This window comes from Tenrec ecaudatus, chromosome 2 (assembly GCF_050624435.1).
Source record: "Tenrec ecaudatus isolate mTenEca1 chromosome 2, mTenEca1.hap1, whole genome shotgun sequence".
In the NCBI taxonomy this organism is placed as follows: domain Eukaryota; kingdom Metazoa; phylum Chordata; class Mammalia; order Afrosoricida; family Tenrecidae; genus Tenrec; species Tenrec ecaudatus.
In genome coordinates, this window is record NC_134531.1 from 71,174,779 (window position 1) to 71,201,853 (window position 27,075).

Sequence of the window (27,075 nt, forward strand, 5' to 3'; positions counted from 1 at the left end):
GTTCCTAGGACATTAATCTGTACACCAATTCATCACTCATTTGAACATCCCACATTCAATGGTCTTTCAGCCACGCTAATAAATCACGAAGCTGAATGAAAGCGTTGCCACATTTTCATTCTATTTGGTCATCGATCAGGTGGTAACTTTCTTTTTAAATTACACTCGGACAGTATTAATCACTGGAAGCCTTTTGGCTGGTGAGAATGCCTCGACCTTGTCTTGCCGAGATAGTCTCTCTCTGCATAATTGTTTAACTTCCCACGCGTTCATATGGGAAGGTTCTATTACTTGCAGCTAAATCAGCGTTGGTTTAAAGTCTGGACTTAGGATCAGACAAACCCAATCACCATCTGTACTGGGGACGGGGGCGGGGGCGGGATGAGCTGCCTGCTTGACTTTTGCTGTTTCACCAACGCCAACGCGGTAGTTGCTAGGGGCCGCCATGGGCTCCTGCACAGTGACCCGGGCACGACAGAACCCAACACCGCCCCCGTATTGTTGCTATGTGTGAGCCCGCTGCTGCAGCCACTGTTTTGTCAATCCATCTCTCTGAGGGTCGTCCTCTTTTGCACTGCCCCTCTGCCAAGCGTGACGTCCTCTTCCAGGGACCGGTCCTTCCAGATTACACGTGTTCCAAGGACGAGAGATCAAGTCTCGCCGCGCCGAGGAACATTCTGGCTTCTCGTCACCTCTTCCGACCGGGGTCACACACATGCAGTCACTCAGCGCCATTCCAGGCGACAGTGACTCCATGGGGCCCGAGGAGAAGTGCCCCATAGGCCCGGGTCAGGGGGATGCAAACAGGACACGCAGGAGCGAGAACTGGCCGAGCGAGGGCGTCTCCAAGCTTTGATACTCGAATTTGTCCGGCCTGCTGCGCTCGCAGTCGGTGCCCGGCTTCTGCGGGCAGGGGTCAATTCCCCTGCCGAGACCGGGCTCCCGGGGGCCGGGCGGAGGCTGCGCGCCCCGTGCGTCCGCGGCGGGGAGGCGGAGTCGGGGGCGGGCCCGGGCGCGCCGTCACCTGACTGGGGCGGGGCGGAGGCGAGAAGTGGGGCGCCGGCGGCGGGCGCAGGGCACTCAGCGCGCAGCAGCCAGCGGGATGGTGCGGTGGCCGCCGTCGCCGCGCCGCCGGGGCGCCCCGGTGCTGTTCGCCTTGCTGGCGCTGGCGGCGGCGCAGCTGGTGGCGCAGGCGTCGCGCGTCCCCGCCCTGTGGCCCCTGCCGCTCTCCATGAGGATTACGCCGCGCCAGCTCCTCGTGTCCCCCGAGAGCTTCTACTTCGCCCACGGCCCCAATTCCACGGCCGGCCCCTCGTGTGCCATCCTGCAGGAGGCTTTCCGGCGGTGAGCGCTCGCCAAGGGGGGCCGGGGTACCGGGGGGCGGGCGCGGGGGAGCAGGGCCGGGCGCACCTGGAGACCTCGCAGCCAGCCAGCTAGCTGCTCGGGTGCGACCAGCCCCGGGTCACGGACGAGGAAGTCCCAGGGCGCCCCGACCGAAGTCACAGGTCAGAAGCACGTCCGGGCTGGTTCCAGCCCACGCCCACTGCCGGGGCCCATGCCCGCCTGCCCGGCCCCCGCCCTCTCCACGCCCTCGGCGACCGCCTGGTTCGCGGGCAGGACACCGAGTGGAATGACTAGGTTGTTCACGATCGCGGCCTTGTCCCCTTGATTGAGACCGATGGAGGGGGCGCCCGCTCTCCCCAGAGTTGGGGAGGGAGCCCGCGGGGACTGCGCCTTCCAGGACGTTCACAAAGTAAGATGAGTGCGATACACTAAACTGGGATGGCGTAGACAAGCCCCTCCCAGAGGACCCGGGACCCCAAAGTTGTCAACTGTCATGTATAGGTCACTGTCGTGCTCTCTACCTCGCTTCCAAATCTGGTGGCAATTCAGAGGGAAAGCCCTGCCTAAAACACCCCTTCGTTTCCAAATCTCTACTCCGGGTTGTGTCACAGTTGCCGTCTAACTGTGTTGGTCTGGTCAGTGTCGGTGAGCACTCGGCACCCCCCATCCGCCCCGTCATGTGCCTGCACTCTGCTTCCTGTTTTACAGATCCCGACAGTCTTGGTGGCAAGTGGTTACTGGTTCCCTAAAATTAGCGGTTTGAAACCACCAGCCTCTTTTAGCAAAAGATGGTACTTTCTACTCCCATAAAGTTATTATAGTCTCAGAAAAACACAGGGACAGTTCTACCCTGTCCTAGAGGGTCGCTATGAGTCGTCCGACTCGATGCACGTGAGGGCAAAACTCTGGTGGTGTAGTGGTTAGGAGTGGGGCCGCTACCTGCCAGGTTAGCAGTTTGGGACCACCAGCTGCTCCTCGAGAGAAAGAAAAGGGAGGCTTTCCACTCCCATAACAGTGAGCCTGGGAAACCCACGGGGACTGTTCTCTCCGACAGGTTCCCCGAGAGTCAGTGTGGGCTCAGCATCAGTGAGGAAGAAAACCTTTAAAGAATCAACTCCTTGGCCGTGAGTTAAGTTTTGCTTTGAAAGCCCCAGTTACTTAGCACTTTTTATTTTCAAAGTTCTCTTAACCTCTCGGACCCCTTTTCCCCACCACAAAACCAGCTCATGGCACCCCAAACAAAACACCAACACGGGACCTATGGCCGTCAAATCGATTCCAACTCTTACTGGCCCCGTCTGACTGCGTACACCTGCTCCCCAGCATTTCTGGGGCTGTAGATCTTCATGGGGAGCAGAAAGCCTTGTGCTCTCCCACTGAGTAGCTAGCTGGTGGGCTCAAACAGCTAACCTTGTGGTTAGCAGCCCAATCGGTTACCACAGCTCTGCTGTATAGTGGGGAGGAGGCCACCACTCTAGCATTGTGAAACACATGGTATTGGAGGAAGGTAGCATTTGGGGAGATAGTTACGCATTTTTACACTTGGTGTCCTCCCGGGGGGAGACCTGTGTCAGCAGGCTGGTCCTCAGGAAGGTGATGTCAAACAGCTGGGGGTCTTGCAAAAGGAGCCCTGGGCTCCAGGATATGCCTAGCACTGAAGCTTGGCTGAAGAAACTCAAGATGTGGATGGTGGGCAGGGTTCGCTCCTGATTCGCACAGTGGATTGTTAGCCCCTGTCTTAGACGCAAACTCTAAGGATCCTTTGGTCTTAAATCTACGGGCAAACCTCAAAGCAGTGGTTCTCAACCTGTGGGTCGTGACCCCTTTGGGAGTCGAATGATCCTTTCAAAGGGGTAACCCAACTCATAGCAGTAGCAAAATGACAGTTATGAAGTAGCAACTGAAATCATTTTATGGTTGGGTCACCACAACCTGAGGAACCGTATGAAAGGGTCTCGGCATGAGGAAGGCGGAGAAGCACTGCCCCCAAGGCTAGTGTTGGGGTGGAGCTAAAGCAGAGTGACTAGTTGCTTTAGGACCCGGTCGGCAAACTTCGAGACGTAAATGCCTGCCCTGCCCCTCACAACAATTTAGAAATTATTTGAGAGCTGTAGCTGTATTTTTACACACAAATGCAATCACCAGTATCTGAATAATGCCCTTTAAAACATGTCAGTTTTACTCCAGAGCCACAGGCATGTCCCCAAAGAGCTGCGTGTGGCTCGAGAGCTGCAGTTGGCCAACCACGGCTCTAAGCCACGGAGAAGAATTTCTACGGAAAGGGATTAAAATGGGTACTTGTAGGCGACCCATCTAAAGGAATACGAAGGCTAGTGGGGTGGGGGTGAGAGTGGGGTAGGAGGGGGACTCTTGGCTAAACCAGCAAGCACACTGACCAAGGATGCTTTGGGACTCTGCTTGTAAAACAAGTTTCCTGCTGTGCTGTACTGCTAGAGAAAAACAAAAACCCCAGGACTTGGTGATCTGCTGAAGAGGTGTGAGCAGGCATGGAAGCTCCCTAGACAACAAGGGTAGACAATCAGGGTGAGGTGGTGCTAAGACAAGGCCCAGCATCGTGTAAGTGTAATTGCAGGCCCTTAGGAAGAGTTGGCCTGGTGGCAGATGTGTTAAGAATCTTCTAATTGCAGCCTGCATTGTTAGGAAGCGGGTCATAAAACACTCTGGCCTGATGACTGAGGCTTGAACGCATGTAGGTGAGTCTTCTAGGAACTCCAGCGAGGGGGCGTTCACCTCATAGTAAAAGCACTCCTATAGGTGTGACAGGAGTGTTTGGGAAACTCCAGGTTTGGGGAACCCACAGTCTAAGCTTCAGGTGGCTCTTCCCTCTGAAGAGCCTAACTTGTGTCACAAGGTCCCGTGTGTGACTGATATGGGTTAGTTATGTGCTCAGCTCCTACCATGGCTTCTAGAACAGGGTCCACCTCATGCTCATCACTTCCTCGGTGGCGGAATTAACTAGGACAGCCTGGCCATCACTGCTGTCGAGGCCTTTGAGTTTTGTCAGGACTTTAATACATAGGGCTCAGAGCTTCTTTATTTGGGATAAGCCAGCACCTAAATAGGCCTCCAAGCTACCCGGCCACCCTGCCGCTTTCCTCAGAGAACTCCCAGCCAGCTCTCCCTTTCACAGATGAACTCCCGTGTGTTCCTAGGAGCTCTCTTCCCTCTCTTTGCTTCTCTGGTAAAACACAAGACCCTCTTGCACATTACTAGCAGACACAAACTTCTGCCTTTCCAAAAATCTAGAAAAATAATAGTTTAAAGAGTTGTGTGAGTCTATCTGGTCTTTTTTTTTATCGCATAATACCTTAACATTTTCATTTAGCTTTCTTGTTCTCTGGTATTCGGGGACCCATGGAGGGTAACTTTTAAAGACTTTTGAGAATTCTATGGGTAGATGGTGTTTGGGGGTGGGATGGGCTCGGTGTATCCACAGGTGTGGTGACGTGCAATTTCTTCCTGTGGCTCCTTTCTCCATGTCTCTGTACCTCCCACCACTGGTGTGTGTGTGTGTGTGTGTGTGTGTGTGTGTGTGTGTGTGTGTGTGTGTGTGTGTGTGTGTGAAAGACTAACAGAAGGCACTGGTCAGGTTGGGTTGCCATTCCTCTGTGTATATGAGAGCCGTCTCCGAAGCAAAAAGTGGGATGTCCCAAGACCATTGTGGAAGAGGAGATGCTAGTGGAATATGTTTGAGATCCCTGCCTGAAGCAGTGGGGACCGCAGATGCCATGCCAAGCCAACACCAGAGAGACTCAGGCAATGAGACCATGAGACAGGGCAGAGGCAACCGAGCCTGTGGGGCACTGCAGCAGGTGGGCTTCCTGACCCTCAGACAGAGGCCGAGGCCAAGAGATCCTGTGGTTGAAAGGCTGAGGGCCAGCTAAGAGAGAGGCTTGGCTGCTGACCAAGGAGACTTATCGCTGTGCTAGTGATGGTACCCTTAATGTTGTCTGCCCCTGGCCTGTTGTAATCACTTCCCTTGCCTCACAACCCCCCACGACGGCGCGTGTTGTTTGTGCTATCTTGGTGGCATCGCAGCAGGTCATGAGACCCGGCAGAAACGTAGAGTGTCGTGGGAGGCCCGCTTGATGCCAGGATAGGATCGAGAAAGACAGTGTGTGGAGATGCGTTGGCCCTTGACCTTGTGGTAGCCAGGCTCGGGTTGGTGTGGAGATGACTGCTCCCTGGTCCAGCCAGAGGAGAGCAGCAGGGATGCTTCTGGTGGCCAGCAACAAGAACTCGGACTCAGTCTGGTGAAGCAATGGTTTCCCCCATCAGGAAGTAGGATGGCGGGAAGAGCGAGCGCCTCCCTAGGGCATGCTGACCGTGTGGGTCACCACCTCACATGAAGGGCGTTCCTTCATAGCTGCGTGGTCCTATTCCGTGTGGCTGCCACTGCTCCAAGTGTCCCAGAGAAAACAGATACGGTCTCTTCCTGCGAGTCTCTTGGAGAGTGATTAAAAAAAGACCCAGGCTGGTTTGACTGTCCCACGTCTGGGTCCACTCCCAGAGAGTCTGGTGGTGCTGTCGGCCTGGACATCAGGGTTTGCCCAAAGGTCCCCCGACAGTTCTAATCTGCAGTGCGGGCTGCAAGGCCCTGAACAGGCTGATGGCGCTAGGTGGCAGGGAGCCGTGCGTCCCCTCCAACGTCCACTAAGCACAGCCACTAAGTCCATCCTACTACCCAGTGGGGCGAGAGGCGACAGGCCCCATGGGTTTCCCAGGCCGAAATCCTCGGATCTTTCTCCTGCAGAGAAGCGGGAAGGTTTTGAACCGTCAACCTTTGCGCTTAGCAGCTGAGCGCTTCCCCAACGCCCCACCTTCCAACGTCCACTGCCACGACTCATTTCAAACGTGGCCTGAGAAGGTGCTGCTGCTGACATTTCGTGTGAATTCATTTCTCACACAGGTACTACGAATATAGTTTTGGTTTCTACAAGTGGTACCACGGGCCGAATAAGTTTCGTGCTGGAGCAGAGTTGCAGAAACTGCTTGTCATCGTTGTCCAGGACTCGGAGTGTGACACTTTCCCCAGCATCTCTTCAGATGAGTCCTGTGAGTATCCACTTCAGGCCCGCAGACCATGCTCCGAACTCTTCATGACAGCCCCGAGGGCCAGGAGTCGGCTCCCGGCCTCCAACTCTTAGAAGGTTCTGATCAGTGAGTTCCTAAGCCATTCGAGTGAGATTACAAAAGCAAGGCCTCACAGCCTAACCACAAGAACAACAACAACCGTTTTTCCCGGTGTCTTGGTTTTGGGGCCCGTGCCTTGGGTGACTTGGGGGTTGTCTCCGAAGATTGCAGGGGGGCAGACTGCATCAGCTCTAGTTTCTAGGTTTATGAATATCCAGTGACGAGAGAGTTTGTATCAGAAGATCTGTGCGTTTGCTATGCAGTAAGCAGATTTCATGTAGTATGCTTTTCTTTTCATTGTTAATGTGTTTCCTTCATGCTTAAGCGAGACTCATTAAATGCTACCTTAAAATAGCCTGAGTTGGGTGGGTGAGTGGAATGAGTGGTATGCACACCGTCGGTCACTGTGACCTCGAAACCGAGCCTGACGGGGCACCGGGAGGCACACCCTGAACTAACTAGATGCCAGATGGCATCAGGCCTGGGGGAAACATGGAAGGAAATGAAAACACAAAAATACCACCTATTCAACATGAAGGAACGCAGATCCTCAGACCCAGAAACAGACGGAACTGACTGCAGAGAAACGGATCCATAAATCAAGGTTATCTGATGCGGTTTGTGTGTAGTAGTAGAAAATTAGAAGCAAAACAAAATAGTCACCAGAAGGAAAAAGGCCAAACCAGTGTTGTCTGTGCAGGTTCCAGAGGACCGCGTGACAGCTAAGACTAATGGTATCGCTGACCAAGAGGGGCTGGGCTGGACAAACACCGCGATCACGTCAACCGCTTGACACGACTTCTCTATCAACACAGGACATGCACATGCCCGCAAAACTACTGCCCTCTCCTGCTCCGTCCACGTGGGCATATGTACTTGTGAGGCTGGTACAGGACCAAACGGTGTCTCGTGAGGCCGGGAGCGGGTGGGCACCGCTGCAGCAGCACAAATGGCATGGATAAGTGTCCGCCTAGAAGTAGGGCCTGAGACGGTGTTTCTTCTGCAGAGGCAGCTAGCTGGACAAGCATCTCAAAGGGGCGTCTGGCTTTAGCTATACTTTATCATTCACTCTTAGAAACCATGTTTCTGGCATATAAATTGCATATCATGCCATTCAGTGGTTTGATTGTATTAAAAAGAGTTGTGCTGTCATCACCACAATCAACATAAGAACACTTCCTTCCGTCTGGTGCTCACCATGATGAGCTGCCTTCCCCATCAGCCTCCCCGGCCACAACACTAAGAAACGCGTGTACCAGTTACAGCCTATCCTAGATCCCTACACGGAAAAACAGATTAAGAGCAAAGACCAAATAAAACCGCAATCAGAAAGAAAGCAGAAAATACTGAAACACAGAACAAATTGTAAATGGAACCAAAGGGAGAACAAATGATAAGGTGTTAAGTTTTAACCGAAGTACAGTTCCATCAATCCACTTTCCACGGCACTGACTATTCACATCCCTGGCCAATGGTCAGAGGGGAGTCACCATAATCCACATGGGGACCCTGAAAATGGAGTCGGGCTGTCACTGTCATCCATAGCCGTCTCTGGGTGCTCAGAATTTAAGCTCTACTACCATACCCTCCTATGGCTTCAGATTTTATTAGTGAAAATCTTTGAATTACACGGGCAAGTATCCATCTACCGTGTGGGCTTAGCTGGCTTAGCACTTAAAGAGCTGCTTGCTTTAAGACAAGTCTTTCAGAGCCTGGATGCTCTGATTTCCGACAGCTGGACACCATCCGATTTCTTCACCACGCTTTGCTATAGCACCCACATGTTCAGTGATTTCTTCATGAGGGCAAGTATCCAGTAGGCCCACGTTATAAGAACCAGTTCGTCCCAGATTAGAGCTAATTAAGTTCAAGATCAAAGTCGTTCTTCTCTCTGTGGTTTATATAATGTTTCTGGTTTATGTAAGAGATGCCGTTATTTTATTGGAGAATGGCATGGCATACAAAATACTGTTGAGAAGAGAAAAGCAAACATGTAATTTAGACTAAAATACATGGATTATTGACTTGTACAGGCTAAAAACACGAGTGACTGGACACTGTTTCCACACGCGGGGGTTGCAGATAGGACTAGACCTCCAATAACACTCATTCACGAAGGCAGGAGTAATGACTGTGGGGCAGTCTTCACTGGCCAGTTAGTGGGCAACTTCAAGGCAAGGTTTTTGAACCACAGACTTGGGATTGTAATCATCGGCTGATTCTCACACTAGGGCAGCGGTTCTCAACCTGTAGGTCACAACCCCTTTGGGGATCGAACGACCCTTTCACAGGGGTTGCCCGATGCATAACAGTAGCAAAAGTACAGTGATGAAGTAGCAATGAAAATAATGTTATGGTTGGGGAGTCACCACACATAAGGAACTGTGTTAAAGAATCATTAGGCAGGTTGAGAACCACTGCACCAGGACATTTCCGAATCAAGTCAAAGAGAGTATTTCAGATCCTTTCGTGTACTTAGGTGTTCAATGTCAAGTACAGTTTGCTTACTGCGTCAGATTTTGACATTGGGTGTACAAGGCCTCTTACTTTGTGCCTCTTTTTCAGTTTGCTTATCCTAGGTCCCCTTACTCTCCATATGAAGTTGGTAATTAGGTTTTCCATTTCTTTAAGTAGTCAAGTGGGGATTTGTGTTCTGCTGGTGAATGGTGACCGGGAGTCCGGAGCAGCCAGCTGGTGTTGCTTTAAGAACCGTTGGTAGCTCTCAGTGGTGGTTCTGGCTTCCACGGAGCAGACCTTCCCTCCCCTCAGCGGCCTCTCTGGTCACTGCTGAGCTCTTCCCGTGCTGGTTCCCAGGCCTCTCTTTCCCCTGAGGGCACTGTTATTATTTTTGAAGGCGAGTGTATTGATACATTATTTGCAGCTCATACACCCTTCATACAGACAGAGATCATTGACAAGTCAGTGACCCGCCCCAGGGCCACTCCTGCTTTATGTCAGGGAGGTAATGGTTCCATAGTTTGTGCGTCCATACATTTGGAAAAAACATCTTCTTATTTTACTGTATTTTTTATTTTTTCCCTTGAGTCAGAAGCCTTGTTCATCTCAGCCAGTTCTCAGCTCTACCAGAAAGTGATCGTTGGCAAATGGCTGCAACCTTGTTCACATTCTTGGATGAGTCTTACTGCTGTGTTATGGCCGAGTGCGAAATGTATATTGTTCGCACAGTGACCTCTGGAACCATGAGGTTTTGGGAGTGGATTAGAAAGCTGACGGAGATGCAGAGGAAGCCCCACTAGATGGTGCCACTAGAACACTGCGCTAACCCACCACACTTGGCTTCTGCTGGACAAGGCTGCCCGTCAGATGCCGCTCACCCACGATGGCCACGTGACTGGCTGCTTTTTCCTCCCCCGCCTGCCCCAGCTATCCTGTCACAGGGTCGGTGCCCCTGGTGGTAAAGGGCACCATCAGTAATTAAGTCATTCGCGTCTAGCCCTTGAGCGTTTCTTTGTGCAAAGTCCACATCTGTGACACCCTCTAGCTCTCTCTGTTGCTCCCGCCACCCGTCTGGGGCTTGACTTCATCTGCGGTTGACATCGCCGCAAGCCTCTGTAAAGGACGGAGAAGGCAGCGGACGCAGGCTTCTGCAGAGTATGGCTCCAAAGACTGAAACGTGTCCCCTGCTGGGCCCAGGGCTTCAATGGGAGGGGCCAGAGGCTGGGGACCTTTTGGATTAAGCTGCAGGCGGTTCAGGTTGAAGGCAGATTGAGGAAGCTGTTAGGGGAAGGCGGGTGTAGGCAGGAGGAGGAACACCCAAGGAGGTGGGGGGATGAGCTACACTGGGTCTCGGGGTAGGAGACCGGGCCTTCGCCAATGTCTTTCGGGCACCTGAGGAATGCTGGCGCTGTGGACCTCCCTCCATCTTGGCCAAACTTGAGCCCGACTGTTGAGAGGCAGCCGGAGAGAATCAATCGTCCAGAGGGAGGGCAAAACGACGGCGATGACCTGAATCACTCAGCTGGCCGGGTGGGGGCGCTCACCGCACTGCGGCTGGAGGACGGGCAGCCGGAGGGCCGGGCGTCGGAAGGTGGGAGAGTCCAGTGTGGAGTGAAAGGGGCACAGAGCATCTCCGTGGAGGTGGACGGTCAGCTGGAGAGACGGCTGAATGACTCTCGGGAGGCAAAATCGGTTCCGGAGACACCCATTAATTACATGGTCAGGACATTGATTGCGAGTCACTGACTGTCCAAAATCTGCCCTTTTTTTCCACCACAGACACCTTACTTGTGCAAGGACCAGTGGCTGTGCTCAAGGCCCACAGAGTGTGGGGGGCGTTACGAGGTACGTGCTTCGTGGCTCGTCGTTCCTTTTCAGTCGGTGCTTTCTGGAACCAACCGCAGTAAAACGCTGCTCGCGTGGACCCTTAGATAGCGCCGGGTTTGTCCAGCGGTTCTGCTCACATGGCCACCTGGCTCCAATCTGTCTGTACACTCGAGGCTGCCCTGAGCGCTGGACCTGGCCTGTTCGGATTAGGGAGGTTTCTATCGTGGCCTTCACGAGCGAGACGCTCTTCCCCGGTGTTAGGCTCCCATGGATTCAGAAACACCCCTTCAAAAGCAGGACGGGGAAGTGTAAAGACGCCCGGCGTGTGTTGGGCGCAGTGGGCTGAGAAGAACGTCAGGAGCTTTCCCTGTGACTCCCTGGGTGTGAGCATCACTGTGGGCACCCGGGCATTTCTCTCTGCCCATCAACAGTATGTTGTGCCACTTCTGGAAAGATAGCTGTCTTCCAAATAACAGCTTCAAAAGGATAATATTTTTAACCATATGTACTCGAATATAGGCCAAGGTCTTCAGCACATTTTAATGCCTTTTTTATGGTAAAATTAGGTGCCTCGGCTGATATTTGGTCAGCTTATACTTGTGTATATACAGTAAATAGAAGTTGTAATTATCAATTAAAAAACACTTTGGATTTGGCTCAGGTTAAGCATTGTCTGAAACATTTTGAAACAAAAACGTTTTGTTTTTGAATTAGGTGAGGTTCACATTCCAGATGATCTTGTTTTTAATTCAACTTAACGACCTATCAAACCTCCCAAGAGCTTGCCTCTTCTCTCTGGCCCCCCTCCCTTTTCTTTCTCTTCTCCTCCTTGTAGGTGACACCCTTCACACAAGGTAACTAACACCTGTCTACCCACCCACTGCTTCCCTCCCATCCCTGGCAGTCTTTTTTATTTACTTTTTTATGGGTGTGGCCGCCTCTGTTCTTTGTCTGGTTAAGGTAGGGTACAGCTCATGGAGGCATTGCGGGGCCATGTGGTATCTCCCCCTCTCAGTTTGAGGCAGCACCACACCACTTTCCATGGCGGTCACCGTCTTACTGTCCCACCAGCAGTGCGTGAGCACACCAACCTCCCCGCCTGCCTCTCCAGCACAATGGCTTTTATGCTCAATATTTTTAAAAGGCATAAAAGATGGTATGGTTAGGTGCCATCGAGTTAGTGCGGATGGCAGGCTTCCAGTGGCCCTGTGTGCAGTGAATGAAGCACTCCTGGTGCTGCGCCCCCTCGCTGTGGGCCATGCTGTCTGGGGGGCGGAGGGGGGAGAGGGGAATGAGGAGCTGATGCAAAGGGCTTAAGTGGAGAGCAAATGTTTTGAGAATGATGAGGGCAATGAATGTACAGATGTGCTTTCCACGATTGATGGATGGATGGATGGTGATAAGAGTTGTATGAGCCCCTAATAGAGTTTATCATTCATATGAAACCCAGGATGTGCAAACAAATGAAGTAGAGCATTTAATATTAGTAAGAGGAAGCAACAAAGTTTTTCAAAAATTAATTTCAGGGAATATGTTGGAGTAGGTTTAATATTGTACTGAATTTTATTGTTTATAGGTGTGTATGAAATTGAAACAGTTTTATAAGTTGATGTTTTATTTTCTTCAGGTTTAGAGACCTTTAGCCAGTTAATTTATCAAGATCCTTTTGGGACTGTGAGTATGATTAATCACTGCCTACAGCTGATACCCCGTGAATTAAAAAGATAAGTTGTGTAACTATTGCTCCCTAGTGCTCTTTCCCCAAATATTCCTCTTGGTTGGTATTATTTTACCTTTGGGGGGGGCTTCTCGATAGTTTATCCAGTATTTGCATAGCTAGGTGGTTTCTATTGAGTACAAGACAAATACCTAAGAAGCAATCAAACTTTTGTTTTGTTCTTCTAGTTCACCGTCAACGAATCCACCATTATTGACATACCAAGGTTTCCTCATAGAGGAATTTTAATCGATACATCCAGACACTATCTGCCAGTTAAGACTATTCTTAAAACTCTGGTAGGTATCATATTGAACAGAATCCAATGTCTGTTCTGAAACTGTGTCCTCTGTATGCTGTGACTGACGATTGGGCAGGGGTCTTCAGTTTTCATGTGTTGGACAAGGGTTGGGCCTCCTCCGTGCCCCTCTCCATGCCTCCTGGGGTGTGTGGGTGGAGGGGGGCAGTGTATTTTCTCAGCATGGAGAGGTTCTCCTTAAGGGAGAATCTATGTACGACACACATTCAGGCATGATTGTTAAAGGAACGTTTATGTTGTGAAAGCAAGTCCTGATGGCTGTTCAAAGCTCCCAGCTGCCCTGCGAGACACAGAGGCAGCAGTCTGCTTCTGATCTGGAAACCCTGTGGCGTTTCCGTCCTGTCGGGCCGCCATGACCTGGAGGCGAATGGACGGTGGGGGTGTTTTGCTGTCTGGGTTCTGACTCGGGTGGCCCTGTAGGACAGCAGAGCTGCTCCGTGGCAGGTCTCCTGGGCGAGACTTTCCTGCCGGGCTGCCGGTGAGTCCACCCACCCACCAGCTGTCCAGTTTGCAGCCCAGTGCTTACCATTGCACACTGGCTGGACCTTGGTCAAATCAGGCATTTGGGTTTGGGGTTAGGACTACTCACCAACTGTATGCCTACATGATACCGTCCTTGGATTTAATAAGCTCGACTGATGTTTGTAAATGCAGGCACAGAAAGGGGCTGGGAGGTGTTTCGCACCTCTGGGAGCACAGATCCTTGTGTGGCCAGGGAGTGGGAGCCCATGGCCCCTTTCTCCTAAGAACCTTTGATTGATTCACCCCATCACCTGCCTCACCAAACTGTACACATGGGAGGTTTTCTTCTTACCTCCACCTGCTCACTTAGGAACACACATACTGTGTCCAAAAAGAATTTCCATATGACATGACCTGATTTTTTTTGCTCCAAAAGACATTACTGTCCATTTTATGCATGGAATAAATGCTCAGTGTATGAAGCTCACCTGTAGATCGCATCTAATAGGCAATCATCTCGATTTTATTTACTGAAAGCTTGAATTCGTCTCATTTATTCGCTTTAGATGTGTAACACAAATCACGGTGATGTGACTTTTTAAAAGTTTAAATAGGATTGTGCTTTAAAAAAACCAAACGCACGCTACATTATAGACATCTTTCTAGGTCTGTATCGAAATTCTAACAGTTGAGTCCTCCATGCTGTGTCCCGTAATCTATTTAGTCTGTGCTCGTGTTATTGTCACAAATGGTGGTAAGAGTCAGTGTAACCCGTGTTTCCAGATTGGCCAAGATTATTTCCTGGGGACTTACTCTTGGAAGTGAACTGCCTGGCTTAAGGATGTTTGTGTACTAGGGTGAGTCAGATGTTTACCACTAGCGTACCAGTTCGTACATGCACATGCCTGTGATCCGTGGAGTGGCTGCAGATAGGGTCCCCAGGTAGTATATTTAGCTTAGCCTTGGTGGGCCGGACGCTTTCAAAGTAAGGTTCAATCAAAAGCAGTGGCTTCTGAGGCAGCGAAGTCAGCTCAGAAGATTGTGGCACCTGTTATATTTTTTCATTCCATGGGGGTAATCTTGATAGATTTTTTCTTCTCAAAGAACACAGGATAATCACCAGGGGCTTAAGGACAGGAGGGCATTGAACGCTGCACTGGTGGTCAAAAGGCCGGGAAAGTTAGGCCAAGGAATCTTTCTCCATGAAAACACGGTTGCTTATTTTCAAGGGTAGCAAGGTCTGTCCAATAAAAATTATGTTGGGAACTTTGATCCCTCATGCATCCTACAGCCAAGATCTTGCCCCTTTCGGACATCGTTTTACTCCATGAAGCCAAAGAGCATTTCAACTGGAGTATTTTTTCAATCCCTTGAGGAGGTGATGCCAAGATCACTGCTTTGAACTGGCATAAACTGAAGGGCGCAGAATCCTTTGAGGAAGGGGTTAAATACCCACACACACCACCACCACCACCACCACCACCACCACCACCACCACCACCACCCTCCCACCCTCTCTGGGAAATGGAAGCGCACCACCTTCAGACGCGGATAGACCTAGATGGGGGATATGTCCAGGACTAATGTGTCGCACTTGGAATGTTTTTTTTTTAATAAACCAAGAAAACCAAACCTACTACCACTGAGTCAATTCTGATTCATAGGCATTTAGAAATATTTTGCTTACGTTTTTTTGTCAGTACCATCCTGTTTGTTCCTCCAGATAAGAGGTAAAACCAACATCGATTCCCCTCGGAAGTTTTCCTTGGGAACTTTTATTGGAAGTGTCTTATGTTTGGACTGAGTCTCTTTCCGTAACAAGGGCTCTTAGAATTCTTGGAAGTGTGTGAATTAAAAGCCCGGATACTTAAAAGGCCTGACCTCCTCGACTCCGCTCCCAGTCTGTGGGGTCACCGCAGCAGGGGACTCCTTTCCACGCTTGGACAAACTCGAAATGCCCATGAGGACCTACTAGCCCCGTGTTCCTCCCACGAAGCAGTTACAGCTCCCCATCTAGGACATGTGAATTCTGCATAGGCTTTTTGAATAGCGACTTACCATGTGAGGCCTAAAAGATGACTCCATCTTTCTTCCGTCTTTGCTGAAAAAACAAAACATTTTTTAAAAAGTGGAAGCCTTGGAAGGCACCCTGGTGGCCTTGCGGGCTTCTCGGTGGGCTGCTGATCGCCAGTCTGCAGTTCAAAACCACCAGCCGCTCCGCAGGTGGAGGAGGAGGCTTTCTACTCTGGTAAAGATTCACAGCCTGGGAAACGCACGCACGGGGGCAGTTACTCTGTCACGTAGGGTCGCCATGAGTCAGGACTGACCCCGGGAGAGGGAGGGAAGTACTGGAGCCCTCTGAACACACAGGTGTAATACAGACTGAGTATGACATCTGCAGTATCTAATTTGCTAACATGTTTGTTTGCAGGAGGCCATGGCTATGAACAAGTTTAATGTTCTCCACTGGCACCTGGTTGACGACCAGTCTTTCCCTTTCCAAAGCATCACTTTTCCAGAGCTAAGCAAAAAAGTGAGTCATGCATGTTATTGTTGTCTCTATCGAAAAATGGGTGTCACTACACGGGAAGGGTGTAGCTCGGCTGCTGCAGCTTCTGAGTGGAATTGAAGCGTAACAATTGGATGGCTTCATGAGGCTCATGCCTTAGCATTTTGGACCCATAACTCTCGCTTTTGCATTTAGGATGTGATTTTAAATCATGTCTAGGGAGAGTACAAATGTCATTTTCAAAAACGTATGCACGTGTGAGACCCGAGGCATGCGTGAGGAATCTGAGATCGAGCCTGTATTTATCGCATGGACCAGCTGAGTATGAGCTTTCAGTAGAACAGGTGTGAATTGCATAGGTGGCCATTTCCTCTCCTCCCCCTGGTGGTCTCAGTGGGCCCTGGTGCATGTGGTGAGTGCTGCAGAGAGCCGACTTCTGGACAAGGGGCACCTTGCCCAAAGCTGCGCCATCAGCGGCTCTCCGACCACGGCTCGAACCCTTCCCCAGGGCCGCGCACGAGCACTGCGGTCACTGCCAGTGTCGTCTGTGCTTGTATTTATTATGCAAACTCATACTGATCGGTATTGCCCAGCACATGCCCAGTACTGTACCACCTAGACGCTCACCGACTCCCCCTGTTATTCTGAAACAAACCCCAGGCCTATCTTATCCTGTAAAAAAGGTTGTTTTTTGGTTTGTGTTTAAAAAAACCTGCACTACCATCTCATCTCAAACCACTGCCATGTGTCAAGTCCAATTCAGGGTGACCCTATTGGATGGAGCAGAACCGCCCCTTAGGATTTCTGAGACTGCAGTTCCCTCATGGAGGAGAAATCCCCATCTTTCTCCAGTGGAGCCCAGGTGGTTTTGAACTGCTGACGTTGTCGTCAGCAGCCCAACTGGTACCGACTGGAACACCTGGGGTCCTCATAAAATCACACAGAAAAGTTATTTATTCCTTAGTATCATCCAGCAGCCAATCAGCATTCACACACCTCCATTTGTCTTTTCCTCATTTTTAAAATTAAATCTTATTTGACTGGAGATGTCAGTAAGACCCACCACACCTTATGATCAGTTGATAACTATTCTTTTTTGGTTGGTACATCCTCCCTCTGTGTCTTGGCAAAAACTAAGTCCCCCTCCCTGCCATTTGTTGTAATGGAGGACCGCAGTCCCTTGTCCTATAGGCAGGGTTGGCCGCCCGCGGCCCCGCGTGCCACGTGCCTTCCGTCTGCTGTATTGTTTCCCCTAAGTTAGGAGTAGCGCCCGCCCTCACCAGACACAGCTTTAACTCGGCGGCAGGAGGAGCGGAAGAGACCGTTCCCAGGAGTTGAACACGCCTGTGAGAAACGTGTTACCGTAACTCCACTAGTGGACCTTTGTCTTCGGTTACAGCCAGTATCGAGTTCTGTACTGCTTTTAAAAAGGGGAGGAGGCAATCATTTTTTAATGGATACAGTTATTATAGGGCCTGAGGAGCTTTTAGTCTGTAAAGTTCAACCGCACAGTGACCTTGAAAGATGACCTCGATGCTTTGTAATGGAATGTGCATTTGGATTCTACAACGTCATTTTCACAGGTTTTGCTTTAGCGACAAGCATTTTATTTCCATTTTGTTGTACAATACAGCGAGGTAGCATCATGGTAGGCACTCTTAAAATAAGCATCTGAGATGAACCACAGGGTGGTGAGAGCTTACTGATACAAGGTGGTCAAGATCCATTCCAGCAATCCAGACTGGCATGTTCTCCTTTGGGTGTGTCTGACGTGGTGGACACGTGCTCTGTTCAACAGCCTTTCGCTGCCCGAGCTGCGGGCTGGCTGTGGTTTTCAAGGAGTCACTCGGCGTCATGCTGAGACTGCTTAAAACACTGCTTACAGGGCATCTGTTACCAGATGGCACAAACAGAATTGTTGGCATTTCCCAGGACAGAGCCCAGCGTGCAGCTTTTAGCCTGACTGTGTGTGCTTTTCACAGGGAAGTTATTCTTTGTCGCATGTGTACACACCGAACGACGTCCGCAGGGTGCTTGAACACGCTCGGTTACGAGGAATCCGGGTCATCCCGGAGTTTGACAGCCCCGGACATACGAGGTCCTGGGGGAAAGGTATGCACTGTGTTTCTGAAGTTACAGCAAGTGAACATTTGAGGCCGCACGTCTCCTATGCCATGACTTGGCATTTGCTCAGTTTGCTCGCAGCTGTCATTTACACCAAGGGAACGCTAGTGACAAGGGTAGTTCCGTAAGTGCACGTAGCTACCAGGGCCTGGGTGCTGGCCTAAGTACCAGTACCGAAGAGGAGGGTGCTGGGAGGGACGGCGGGGTCAGGATGGGGAAAGGACGATGGAGTGCAGACGGTGCAGCCAGCCAAGCGGTAACCCACTAGAACAGCCAGGGCCCTCACGCACTCAGCGAGGAGGCGTGTCTGAGGTCGCCCGGCCGGGGCAGATGTGGAGATGGAGTTTCCTTCTTACGTAGCAGAGGAGGTCAGCCAGGGCCCCACGACTTGCCCTCCCCTCGTAAGCCTGCTTATCTTTCTGTGTAAAATGTTTGTACCGCCCATAAAATGTAGTTAGTATGATCCTGGGCAAAATGGCCTTTGTGATTTAAAAGCTTCCTTAAAATCCGTCATGTTTTCCCAGGTCAGAAAGACCTTCTTACACCATGTTACCGAGGAGAGCAGCTCTCTGGGACCTTTGGACCTATAAACCCTAGTGTGAACACAACTTACAACTTCCTGTATAGGCTTTTCAAGGAGATCAGTGAAGTGTTTCCAGACCAATTCATTCATTTGGGAGGAGACGAAGTGGACTTCACCTGCTGGTATGATTCTTTTCAAATCCCATTTTGGGTTGTTGTTGAAAATGGTCCATTTGAAACAGCGAGGGCTATTGCCGCAGAGAAATAAAGGCGTCGAAGTCACACCGCTGTTTGGCAAACAGCTCCTCAGAGGGTAGATTGCGCTGGGAATGTACACATTGACGGCATACCAAGTGACTGCGCAAGGACAAAGAACCAAGATGCAAATGGAAATGGCGATGTAAGAGAAAAATAAGAAGAAAAGGGATTAGTCAGAGTAAAGCTTTAGGGAAAATGGAGCAATGCTTTTAAGAGAGAATTTTTCAAACAAGAATCTTTTTTGCAAGTAGCCTTAGATGAGGTAGGGAGCAAAACACGTTTTATGGGAAATCACTCCTGGGGGCGAGGGGTGGGAGACGGTTGCAATGGGAAACTAACTTACTAAAACCTTCCGTGTGCAGGTTTAGGCCAGTCCCTACAAACCTTAGCAGTGGTGAATCTGACAGCTGACGTTAGAGTGCTAGGAGAGTTGTGTTGCTTTAACTGATAAATTGAACATAGAGAAGAGTGACACTTACTGTTTCTTTTGAAGGATGTCAAATCCAGATATCAAGAATTTCATGAAGCAGAAAGGCTTTGGCCAAGATTATAAAAAACTCGAATCTTTCTACGTTCAGCAGTAAGTTACTCATCTTTTGACTATTGTTGAGTACTTTTGTTTGTCCATTTTCTCCCTGGCTAAAGCAGAGATGCTATAAAAGTTCCTAAGGAGGAATACAATGCAAGGTCCACTACTTCCTTTAGGCCATTAGCACTCTAAATCTTCAACAATCATTGCTGGCATCTAGGATAAGGTGATCAGAAATTCAACATTGGTAAAGCGGGACACCAGCGGGACACCGTTGATAAAACTCATGTCCTGGCGATATAGCCACATGGCAGCCGAAAACCGGATACCCTAGCTTGTCGTGCATTCTTTCCAAAAATCGGGACTTTTTTCAAACGCCAGGGGATGCAGGAAAAATTGTTAAAAATCAGGACTGTCCCGCCAAAAGCGGGGCATCTGGTCACCTTAATTTAGGAGCCCCTCATCCTAGCTACCCTGTGAAGTCTTCACCACCACATACCTCCTGGTGTCTACTCCCTTTGTCAACCTTGGGAGCAGTTTTACTGGACGCCCGTGATGTCCAAAACGGAGGCCATGGCCACTCTCTGGCTGTTTACACTAAACGGACTGAGGCTTAAAAATTGTGTTCTGCAGTTCCAGTTGCTTAGTCAGCTGCTGATGTGGCTGGTGGCCACCATAGTGGACAGTGCCACTCTAGCCCAAGGTCAGCAAACCTTTTCTCTAGAGTCCCATGCAGGTGCACATGCTTCTCTAAGTAATTGTTTAAAAACCCTTCTGAGCACACGGGGCATACAAACATAGGCCGTGAGCTAGAGCTGGTCAACTACCCACTCCATCATGCATGATAAGTCTAGAGTCTAGCCGTTTCCTACTTAGCTTTCTTGTGTCTACTGCATTCTTGTTCTTTTAGAAAATCTTACAGAGCCTCTGGCCTTTTATGAAGGCCTACAAATGGCTGTGGATTGGCTGGAACGATAGAATCTTCGAAGGTGACCTGGCAGGCTAGATCATGGTGTCCGTGATCCTGAGCAATCCCTGGAATTCCTGGAGATGGCTGTCTGCATTCCGCCCTAGGATGTACTGACAGTCAGAGGCCATTCCTTCCTATCTGAGGGGCACGCTCAGCTTACGCATCAGGAAATGACGATCAAATCCCTATATTGAGTTAGGTTCCTAGCAGAATGTTAGAATGAAGGAACTACTAGGTCACTTGATTTTAGTGTCTATAAAGCTTTACTGAAAGACACCTCTCAGCATGACAAGTTGCCCTGGGTAGGGTATGTGGGGGCTTTATATCGCTAAGCTTGTGATCTGAAATACTTTGTTTTCATTACTAGGGTTGTGAACATGATTGCAAACATAAAAAAGAGATCCATTGTCTGGCAAGAGGTTTTTGATGATAACGTGAAGGTGAGACACATGAGGGCTATGTCTGATTCTATAACACAAGTATCTTAATGTTCTCACACCTGGAGTGGGAGAAGCCCACCTGAATCTGCCCCCAGCGTTCTGTCAATGAACCTACTCTTCAGGCAGCAGCAACGTATAGTCTCGTGGTTGTAGAACACTCAACAGTTTCCTAAAAGGAGGTTTTGGAATGATCGGGGTGGGGTGGAGGGATATAAAAGTAGACACCTACATGCTATTCTGGTTTAAGAGCATAGCACAAAAAATGTTTAATGCCATGGGAACGTTGAGTCGTTTTTTTTCCTGAAAAGGGTTGGCAGGCCAAGAAGGCGTGGGGGCCTCTGCTCTGGGGCAGCGATAAGGGAACCTGCTTCTTTTCTTGCATGCGCTTTACTGCTCAGTGTCTCTTCCTTTCCCCTCGCTTATTATTGAGCACAGCCGAGACACTGAGATTAACTGTAAAGATGAACCGCAGTTCATTGCCCCGGCTCAGCACCACGTGCCAACCCAAGTCGACTCCCTGACCTTACGGTTGATGAAGCTTTCAATTTCAATCCCTAGTGCAGTTGGTACTAGCTCTGAGAGACCCACAGGAAAATGTCATATTGTTTCCTAGCTCTGATACCTTGGACTTCCAGTGTCAGCTACTGTATCTGCTACATCTACTAACGTGTATTGTAATTTGCAACTTGAATAGCTTAAGCCAGGCACAGTTGTTGAAGTATGGAAATCAGAAAACTTTCCTGAGGAACTGGCGCGAGTCACAGCGGCTGGATTCCCTGTACTTCTTGCTGCTCCTTGGTACTTAGATTGGATTTCTTATGGACAAGACTGGACAAAGTACTATGAAGCAGAACCTTTTGACTTTCATGGTAAGCAGAAGCAACCACCATGAACTTGGCTTGTTTATTTTCTTCTGTACCCTCCCGCTAGGGAGCTCCTTACTCAGATAGTACTTTCAGCTACTCCCCTTTTATGCTTGATTCTTGATTTTGAGATGCTTTGGGTATGTGTGTACCTATTTTTTTTAAAAAGGCAGCATCAGAAAAGCTTTAGAGGTCAGAGTCATCTCGTTGCTCGCCACACTTTGAAGGGGTTTTATTACTCTTGCCATTTCCTCATCTGAACTAAAGACACAATCTAGTTCCATGGCCTTGGTCCTTGGGGAGAAAGAGTGTGAGTGACAGAGTGTTAGGCCCTCACACCCCTGCATTAAGCACAGTTTACTTCATCTTCTGCAAAAAGGCCAGGTGAAAATGGTACCTAAAATAGAAATGAATGGTTCCTCTGGAGCAGGGGCCTCAAACTTTTTAAACAGAGACCAGTTTACTGCCCCTCAGACCCGTTAGAGGGCCAGACTATAGTTAAAAAAAAACAAAACAAACCTATGAACAAATTCCTATGCACACTACACATCTTATTTTGAAGTAAAAAAACCAAACGGGGCAAAAACACCTGGGGGGCTGGATAAATGTTGTGGCCTGCGGGCCGCAGTTTGAGGACCCCTGCCCTAGAGCAAGAGTGTCAGACTGGCATGTGGGCCACCAGTCTGACACCCCTGCTCTAGAGCAATGGTTCTCAACCTTCCTAATGCTGTGACCCTTTAATACAGTTACTCATGTTGTGTTGATGCCCCCAACCATAAAATTTTTTGTGTTGCTACTTCGTAACTAATTTTGCTACTGTTATGAATCGGATGACCCCTGTGAAAGGGTTGTTCATCTCCAAAGGGGTCGCGACCCACAGGTTGAGAACTGCTGCTCTAGAGTCCACTTTCTAAAGATCAAAATGGTCACTACTATTAAAAAAGAGTATTAGGTAGTCAGTCTTTTAAGTATTAATTGAAATGGAAAGCAGGACTAGTGGTCAGAGCCCATTGGTTTTTTTTAAAAAACATTTTATTAGGGGCTCTTACAACTCTTATCACAATTCATACATATACATACATCAATTGTATAAAGCACATCTGTACATTCTTTGCCCTAATCATTTTCTTTCTTTCTTTAACATTTTATTAGGGGCTCGTACAACTCTTATCACAATCCATACATATACATCCATCAATTGTATAAAGCACATCCTCCATACATTCTTTGCCCTAATCATTTTCAAAGCATTTGCTTTCCACTTAAGCCCTCCGCATCAGGTCCTCTTTTTTTCCCCCCCTCCCTCCTCCTTCATGAGCCCTTGATAATTTATAGATTGTTATTTTGTCATATCTTGCTCTATCCGGAGTCTCCCTTTCCCCCCTTCTCTGCCGCCCATCTCCCAGGGAGGAGGTCACATATGGATCCTTGTAATCAGTTCCCTCTTTCCAACCTACTCACCCTCCACTCTCCCAGCATCACCCCTCACACCCCTGGTCCTGAAGGTATCGTCCACCCTGGATTCCCTGTGCCTCCAGCTCCCATATGCACCAGTGTACAACCTCTGCCCTATCCAGTCCTGCAAGGTAGAATTCGGATCATGGTAGTTGGGGGGAGGAAGCATCCAGGATCTGGGGGAAAGCTGTGTTCTTCATCGGTACTACCTCGCACCCTGATTGACCCATCTCCTCTCCTAAACCCCTCTATGAGGGGATCTCCAGTGGCTGACAAATGGGCCTTGGGTCTCCACTCTGCACTTCCCCCTTCATTCACTATGGTGTGTGTGTGTGAATATATGTATATATATATTTTTTTGCATGATGCCTTATACCTGGTCCCTTTGGCACCTTGTAATCGCATAGGCTGGTGTGCTTCTTCCATGTGGGCTTTATTGCTTCTGAGCTAGATGGCTGCTTGTTCACCTTCAAGTCTTTAAGACCCCAGACACTATCTCTTTCGATAGCCGGGCACCATCAGCTTTCTTCGCCACATTTGCTTATGTACCCGTTTGTCCTTGGCGATCGTATCATGGAGGTGTGCACCCAATATGATTTTTTGTTCTTTGATGCCTGATAACTGATCCCTTCGGGACCATGTGATCACACAGGCTGGTGTGTTCTTCCATGTGGGCTTTGTTGCTTCTGAGCTAGATGGCCGTTTGTTTATCTTCAAGCCTTTAAGACCCCAGACACTATCTCTTTTGATAGCCGAGCACCATCAGCTTTCTTCACCACATTTACTTGTTCACCCGCTTTGGCTTCAGCAGTTGTGTCAGGAGGGTGAGCATCATAGAGTGCCAATTTAATAAAAGAAAGTATTCATGCATTGAGGGAGTGCTTGAGTAGAGGCCCAAGGTCCTTCCGCCACCTTAATACTACACCTATAAATAGACACACATAGATCTATTTCCCCATCCTCATATATATATTTGCATGTACATGTCTTTGTCTAGACCTCCATAAATGCCCCTTGACTCCTAGCTCTTTCCTCCATCTCCCTTGACTTTCCTCCTGCCCCACTACCATGCTCCGTTCCGACCTGGGCTACAGCTATACCTCTTCTCTACGCAACCTTACCCTTGATCATTCCCCACCAGGCCTGCCACTCCCTCCTCTCTACCATTTTGGGTCCCATGTTGTTCCCTTGTCCCTGTGTTTGTTAACACCACTTCCTTAGCCCCCCCACCTCCCCCCACCCCAAGTCCCCCTGGAACTGTCGGTCCCATTGTTTTTCCTCCAGATAGTTCATCCAGCCTGTCCTATTCAGACAGACCTATGGATACAATAACATGCACAAAAACAAGACAGAGGAAAACTAAGCAGCAGTATACAACCAGTCAACAAAACAACAAAAACAAACCACTGACAAAGCACAAAACAGTTCACAAAGGAAAGCTTGTAGTTAGTTCAAGGATCGTTTGTTGGCCCTTAGGAGTGTTTTCCAGTCCAGTCTGTTGGGGCACCATGCCCTGGCTCCAAAGTCCACTTTCAGCATTCCCTGGGGACCTTGCCGCTCCATTCCCTTGCTGTTCTGCTGCACTCCCCCAGTGCTTTGCCTCGGTGTGGTGGGATCAGGTCAGGTGCAGTTCCCACACTGTGTCTCCTGTGCTGTCCCCTGTATCGCCCTTAGTCACTGAGGGGCATCATGTCTCATAGTGGGGCCAGCCATGTTGTTTTCTCTGTGGACTGGCTGCTCTACTCAGGAACATCAACCTCACGGCCTGGTTGGCCAGGCTGTGCTCCACTCTCTCCTCCTGCCCCTTCATCTGCTCCCGTGTGTAGAGCCCATTGTTAATGACAGTGCTCCCACTTTACAGTCCCTGGTGCACCATTACAAGTATATGGGAGAGTGGGGGGCATGTTCTTGTAGTTCTGTGAGGGAGGTGTTAGACTGCTGGAACACATGGTCAGTGCCTCAAATCCACCAGCCCTTCCTGGGAGAAAGAGGAGACGTTATGGCCCTGTAAAGATTTATAACCTCAGAAACCCTATGTGGGTCACTATGAGTCAAACTACCCACTGGGTGGCAATGAAGAAACCCACTCAGACACTTGAATTTTCCCATGGCGCTGTCCTTATGAGCTGTCTTCAACATCACAGCAGCTTCTGTGGCCTTTCCCCAAGCAGGGAGCACACATCACAGCCTCACACTGTTTCCTTATACCGACCGCAACGCAAAAAATGAGGTTCCAGTGAAACTGCTTTCGTGAAAAAATGTACTGTGACCAGAGAGCACCTTCCCAGGCAATGCCACTGGGTGCACTAACTTAAGAGTGAGTTGCTTGATTCTCACCTAGCAGGGAAAATTTGTACTAAGAAGACTCCACACAGTGGAGCTTTTCCATTTTTTGGGGGGGTACCCCCTCGTATGCTTTTTAAAAGCTACTCTTAAAAAAGCATATAAGCTTTTTTTCAAACTATCAACTGTGCGGCAGTGGGTCTGGTTTTGGAGAGAATGTGTGTGTGTGTGTGTGTGTGTGTGTGTGTGTGTGTGTGTGTGTGTGTGTGTTGGTGGCAGTGGCGGCAGTATTTTTGGTGTCTAAATAATTTTGTATTGAACCAAATAAAAGGCTATCGTTGATACTAGCTTGGCACATTTAGTTTTCATATGCCATAAACTGCGGATGACAGGCCAGGGCTGAGGAGAAAGCTCGACTCTTGCAGCCGCCTTAAACTTCACCTGCTTACATCAAGTCACCGCTCTCCGTGCAGGTACTCCACAGCAGCAGGAGCTCATTATTGGTGGAGAAGCGTGCCTATGGGGAGAATACGTGGATTCAACTAACCTCACTCCAAGACTATGGTATGCAAGTTATTAACATTTGAGTTAAGAAATAACTTCAATTTTCCTCCTCCATCCCAGAATTTCTCCAAGCCTATGACTTGGATCCTCGATGGAGGAAAAACTGTTTTAATATGCTGTGGGTTCTGTGTGGCTTAAATTGTAGGCCTCGGGCAAGTGCTGTTGGCGAGAGACTCTGGAGTAACAGAAACGTCAGAAATGTACGTGACGCTTACGAGAGGCTAGCAATACACCGCTGCCGAATGGTCAGGTAAGACAGTTCTTTCCCAAGCCACTGTTCACTCCCCTGTGGTTTCTAACTCTGTTACTAGGAATGAACGTTTGCTTGTTTTGCTGGAAGAGAAATGCATGTCTCTGGAGAAGTTGTGATTTCATTCAGAGGAACTGGGAACTAGGCTTACCCTGCTTTGTAGGCAGAGAGAGCAGCAACTTTAAGGAGATCTATTTGGGCACACCACTGTGTTACAGACATGTGAAATTCTGCTGTAACTTTTGAGTGCCATCTCTAATCACTGGAACATACTGGCCCCATCTGAAGTGACCCTCCCTCCACCCTCAATAAGCACGCCAATTTCATGGTTCTGATGGAAGCTACCAAGTTCTTTCAGATGGTTGATGAATTCAATAAGCTAAACATCTTTTCATCGTCCTTGATGTGTTCTCCAGGCGTGGAATAGCTGCAGAGCCTCTTTTTACTGGATTCTGCAGTCCCATGTAGACTATTTAAAAGGAGCGTACGCCAAGAAGAAAAATGGGGCGTTCTGAGAAACACCACAGGAATCAGTGCTACAATCAAGTGGGTTTTAAAACCACGGAAATGAAGATTTGCTTGACTGTTTTAGGAATAAAGTATATCTTTTAATTAATTGAACCTTTAGCTTTTGTTTTCATTAAACCCTTAAACCAAACTGACTGCCATCCAGTTGATTCTGAGGGAGAGCATCCTAGAGCCACCAACCCTGCAGTTCGCAGTCCAATGCCCAACCTACCACGCCACCAGGGCGCTAGAAATCAGGGATAGAAAGATGGAATCTAACTTGCCAGAAGCTTAAAGCAAAAACATACTGTGCTACTATGCACTGTTTTCAAGGGCTGTTTTTACTACTGATTAATTTACAGTGAAATGTTAACAGTGCATCCCATTTCTTTTTGTTTCTTCATATAATACTTCATTATTTTTACATTTAAAAAGTAGTACATAAAAGTCCCATAATTTCGTAATCATAATTAAGGATTCAGTGACTTAGACGTTTTATATTTTCTATGCCATTCACAAAT

The 27,075-nt window shown here is 49.1% G+C and overlaps 1 protein-coding gene across 1 annotated transcript; it reads left to right on the forward strand.

Moving 5' to 3' along the window:
• The first annotated feature begins 1,052 nt into the window (after positions 1 to 1,052).
• HEXB (hexosaminidase subunit beta) lies at positions 1,053 to 26,668 on the forward strand. Its single transcript, XM_075541170.1, has 14 exons — positions 1,053 to 1,344; positions 6,275 to 6,420; positions 10,735 to 10,800; positions 12,410 to 12,456; positions 12,688 to 12,798; positions 15,712 to 15,813; positions 17,772 to 17,901; positions 18,438 to 18,618; positions 19,187 to 19,273; positions 20,560 to 20,632; positions 21,327 to 21,501; positions 25,707 to 25,797; positions 25,943 to 26,047; positions 26,464 to 26,668. The coding sequence occupies exons 1-14, from the start codon at positions 1,103 to 1,105 to the stop codon at positions 26,513 to 26,515; spliced, it is 1,608 nt and encodes a 535-aa protein (XP_075397285.1). The 5' UTR covers positions 1,053 to 1,102; the 3' UTR covers positions 26,516 to 26,668.
• Positions 26,669 to 27,075: the final 407 nt, after the last annotated feature.